Below are 3,807 nucleotides of genomic sequence, written 5' to 3'. Positions count from 1 at the left end.
AAAAAAATCATATATAGAAATTATATAATGTTTTTTGCTATCTCTATAAATTAAATTAAATAATTTAGATTTTCTATGGACAGTGATAATTAAATTGGACTCTTATTGGAGCAAATGTAATATTCTATAAGGTTTTTTATAAGTCCAAAGAAATTGATAAATTAAAGTAAATAATTTATTGGTGTGAGATAAATAATTTTTTAAATATTTTACATATTAGTTATATATATACAACAACAAAGGTAAAGGCTCTTTAATGCTAGAGGTTCAATATTACACCTTTCCGAAAGAAAGAAAAAAAAAAAAGAAATAAAAACACCTTAAACGTACACAGCTAAAATTACAAAATGATCCTTTTGAAAAAGTCTCGGCTTAACCTTTTTTTTTAATGAAGAATACTTAATAAATAATTTCATATTATGGTTAATTTAAAAAATTTGATACTTTATATATATATATATATATAAGTAAGGCAAATTTCATAATTTATAACTCTTATTTAATTTTAAAGATCCTTTAAATTATTTAATCTTTTTAATTTCCATATTTAGTAATAACTTTTGAAATATTTTAAACTTTTTTGTTTCAATTTTTAAAATTATTATTATTATTATTTTGAAGCAAATAAGATATTGTACGCTTAGGAAGGTGAAGAAAGCATATCTGAATAGAAGAAAATGACAAATAAAAGTAACCAAAATTGATTGCAAAATATCAGAGAGAGGAAAAAGAAAGGAAGAGGAGAGGCCCACAGTGCCATTGCAATGTGCAAACAAGCAGCAGCATGGAAGCCACTTGCAATGAAATGGCTGTTGTTTGTACACCCTTCGATTCCTATCTCTTTTCCACCTGTGCTTCTCTCTCTCTCTCTCTCTCTCCCCTCGGATCCGCTTGCGCTCTCTTTACTTCCATCTCATTCCGCTACTTCACGTCCGTTTCAAATTTTATGAAAACATCCCCTCCTTCATTTTTGTACCAACACTTAATATATTCCTTATAAGATTATTTACTAATTAATATATTCCTTATAAGGTTATTTCCTAATTAAAGAATAATAATTTAGAATACTAAACATATTTTGTAAGAGTATATACATCGCATTAGTCGAATAAAGATTAACACACGTAATATTTGAAAAATTAAATTAAAAAAATTATTAAAATATAATATTTATTTGTACAATCAATTAATGTGAATTAATCAGTTTAATAAATTTAATTATATTATAAAATAATATAAATTTTAATAATATTAATAAAATATAAATTTTAAATTATAATTGTTAAGAAATCAAGTAAATATATATGAATAAGATCATATTCTATAAATAAATTAATAAATATAAAATATATAAATTATAAAAAAATATACTATAAAATATTATTATTTTTATTTAAAATATAAGTTCTAATGATGATATTACATAAATTCATTCAACTTTTATCATTATAATATGTATATCTGAAATAAATAAAATTTTTCTTATGTTTTTATTTCTTTATCTCGTGATTTTTTTTAATAATAATTAATTACTATTATTATTATTTTTTTCATTTGTATTTAATGTTTGGTCATTATTGAGAACGGATGACCAGTAACGGCGTTAGAAGTAAAGATAAGTTCAGTGTGATCCAACGGTTGAGCTCTTTCTTTGGTATAACAAAAATCTTTATGAAAAGTATTTTGTTTTAGCATAAAAATCTGATACTCAACGGCTTCTGCTGTGCCTCCATAAATACTCACTCCCACTCTTCACTGCCCTTCACATCTCTCCTTATCCTTCTCTTTCTCCTTCGACACCCAAATCTCAGTACACACATACTTCCACTTTCATGGCAACCATGGCAACCATGGCAACAGCACTCTCATCTCTCCCAGCCAAACCCCAAAAGGCCTCTCTATTCGAATCCTCCTCCGCCTTCTATGGCACTCCAGTGGCCGCACCTTCTCTCCGTATGCAACCCACTTCCAAAACAAACGCTGTCTCTGTTTCTATGTCAGCTTCATCCACACCATCTTACAATTTGAATTCTTTCAAGTTTGATCCTATCAAGGAATCTATTGTTTCACGTGAGATGACTCGTCGGTATATGACTGATATGATCTCTTATGCAGACACTGATGTCGTTATTGTTGGTGCTGGCTCTGCTGGGCTGTCTTGTGCTTATGAACTTAGCAAGAACCCTGATGTTCAAGTTGCTATAATCGAGCAATCTGTTAGCCCTGGTGGCGGCGCTTGGCTCGGTGGTCAGCTCTTCTCTGCCATGGTAATTTCTCAAACCCTTGATTTCAATTGGATTATTTAATTGAAGTTGTAACATTGGTAAAGCTCGTATATCGATTAATGATAAAAAAAAAAAAAAAACAGGTGAGGATTTAAGTGTACTAATTGGAATTTCCATGTGTATGTCTTGATGTCAGGTGGTGAGGAAACCAGCACATCGCTTCCTTGACGAGGTAGGCATCGAGTACGATGAACAAGACAACTATGTAGTGATCAAGCACGCTGCCCTGTTCACCTCAACAATCATGAGCAAACTCCTCGCCCGACCCAACGTTAAGCTATTCAACGCTGTAGCTGCTGAGGACTTGATAGTGAAGGAAGGAAGAGTAGGCGGGGTTGTCACCAACTGGGCTCTCGTCTCAATGAACCATGACACACAATCTTGCATGGACCCTAATGTGATGGAGGCTAAGGTGGTGGTTAGCTCTTGCGGGCATGATGGACCTTTTGGCGCTACCGGTGTCAAGAGGCTTAAGAGCATTGGCATGATCGACAGTGTTCCTGGGATGAAAGCTTTGGATATGAACACTGCTGAAGATGCCATAGTTAGGCTTACTAGGGAGATTGTCCCTGGAATGATTGTTACCGGCATGGAAGTTGCTGAGATCGATGGCTCTCCAAGAATGGTGAGTTTCCAGTTCCTTCTTTGTTCAGAGATGAAATTGCTATTGCTTCTTTTGCTGTTGTTTTCACTCACAATTACAATTAGCCTGATTTTCAAGAATTAACTGAGGACCATTAAATTGCTTAAACTGAAATTGAACATGGGTGCTTGGAAGTTTTGTCCATTATCCTTTGCAGGCAGAGGAACCACCCAGGAGAATTTCTCCTAACAGAGTGGCTGAATATGAACAGAAGTAAATTGTTAGGTGAAGTATGTGGAAATTGATGAAATTGTGTACGTGTAATGTGGTGCAGGGACCAACATTTGGAGCAATGATGATATCTGGACAGAAGGCAGCTCACCTTGCTTTGAAGTCGCTGGGGCTGCCCAGTGCTCTTGATGGAACCTTCACTCTTCACCCAGAGTTGGTCCTAGCCGCAGCAGAATCCGGTGAGACAGCTGATGCTTGAATGGTGGGCGCCAACAGCAGGGGAGCAAATACATGAAAAAAGAAATGATGAGATATCAGATAAATAATAGTGCTGTAGAAATGAGTTTGGTTGTAGAAATGTGTTTGAGATGAGGAAGGGGAATCTATGGTAGGAATCTGAACAATGTTCTGTTAATAGTCTTTGGTATCTCAAGTTCAAGTTTGGTTGGAACTTTTCTAGTGAAAAAAGCATGAGTCTTGCTTTTTGTGCCTACATTATGTTTTTTGCCTGCTGCTTTTCCCTGTTCTAGCTCATTTCTAGACAATGCTGAATGTCTGCAATAAACACCGGCAGCCTTCTCAGGCTATATAACAGGGAAAAACTAATGGAAGCTAAAAGAAAGAACAGAAAAAACCCGAAAAGGGGAAAAAACAACAACCAGAGAACTGTACTTAAGCCTGTGACCATAAGTATCTTATTGAATCCAT

At 34.1% G+C, this 3,807-nt stretch overlaps 1 protein-coding gene across 1 annotated transcript; it reads left to right on the top strand.

Annotated features, from left to right (window-relative positions):
• The first annotated feature begins 1,703 nt into the window (after positions 1–1,703).
• Positions 1,704–3,592, top strand: LOC8280736 (thiamine thiazole synthase, chloroplastic). The gene is made up of 3 exons (XM_002522812.3): positions 1,704–2,267; positions 2,422–2,910; positions 3,203–3,592. The coding sequence occupies exons 1-3, from the start codon at positions 1,833–1,835 to the stop codon at positions 3,356–3,358; spliced, it is 1,080 nt and encodes a 359-aa protein (XP_002522858.1). The 5' UTR covers positions 1,704–1,832; the 3' UTR covers positions 3,359–3,592.
• The last annotated feature ends 215 nt before the right edge of the window (positions 3,593–3,807 follow it).

This window comes from Ricinus communis, chromosome 9 (assembly GCF_019578655.1).
Source record: "Ricinus communis isolate WT05 ecotype wild-type chromosome 9, ASM1957865v1, whole genome shotgun sequence".
Lineage (NCBI taxonomy): Eukaryota > Viridiplantae > Streptophyta > Magnoliopsida > Malpighiales > Euphorbiaceae > Ricinus > Ricinus communis.
This window is presented reverse-complemented; position numbering and strand designations above follow the sequence as displayed.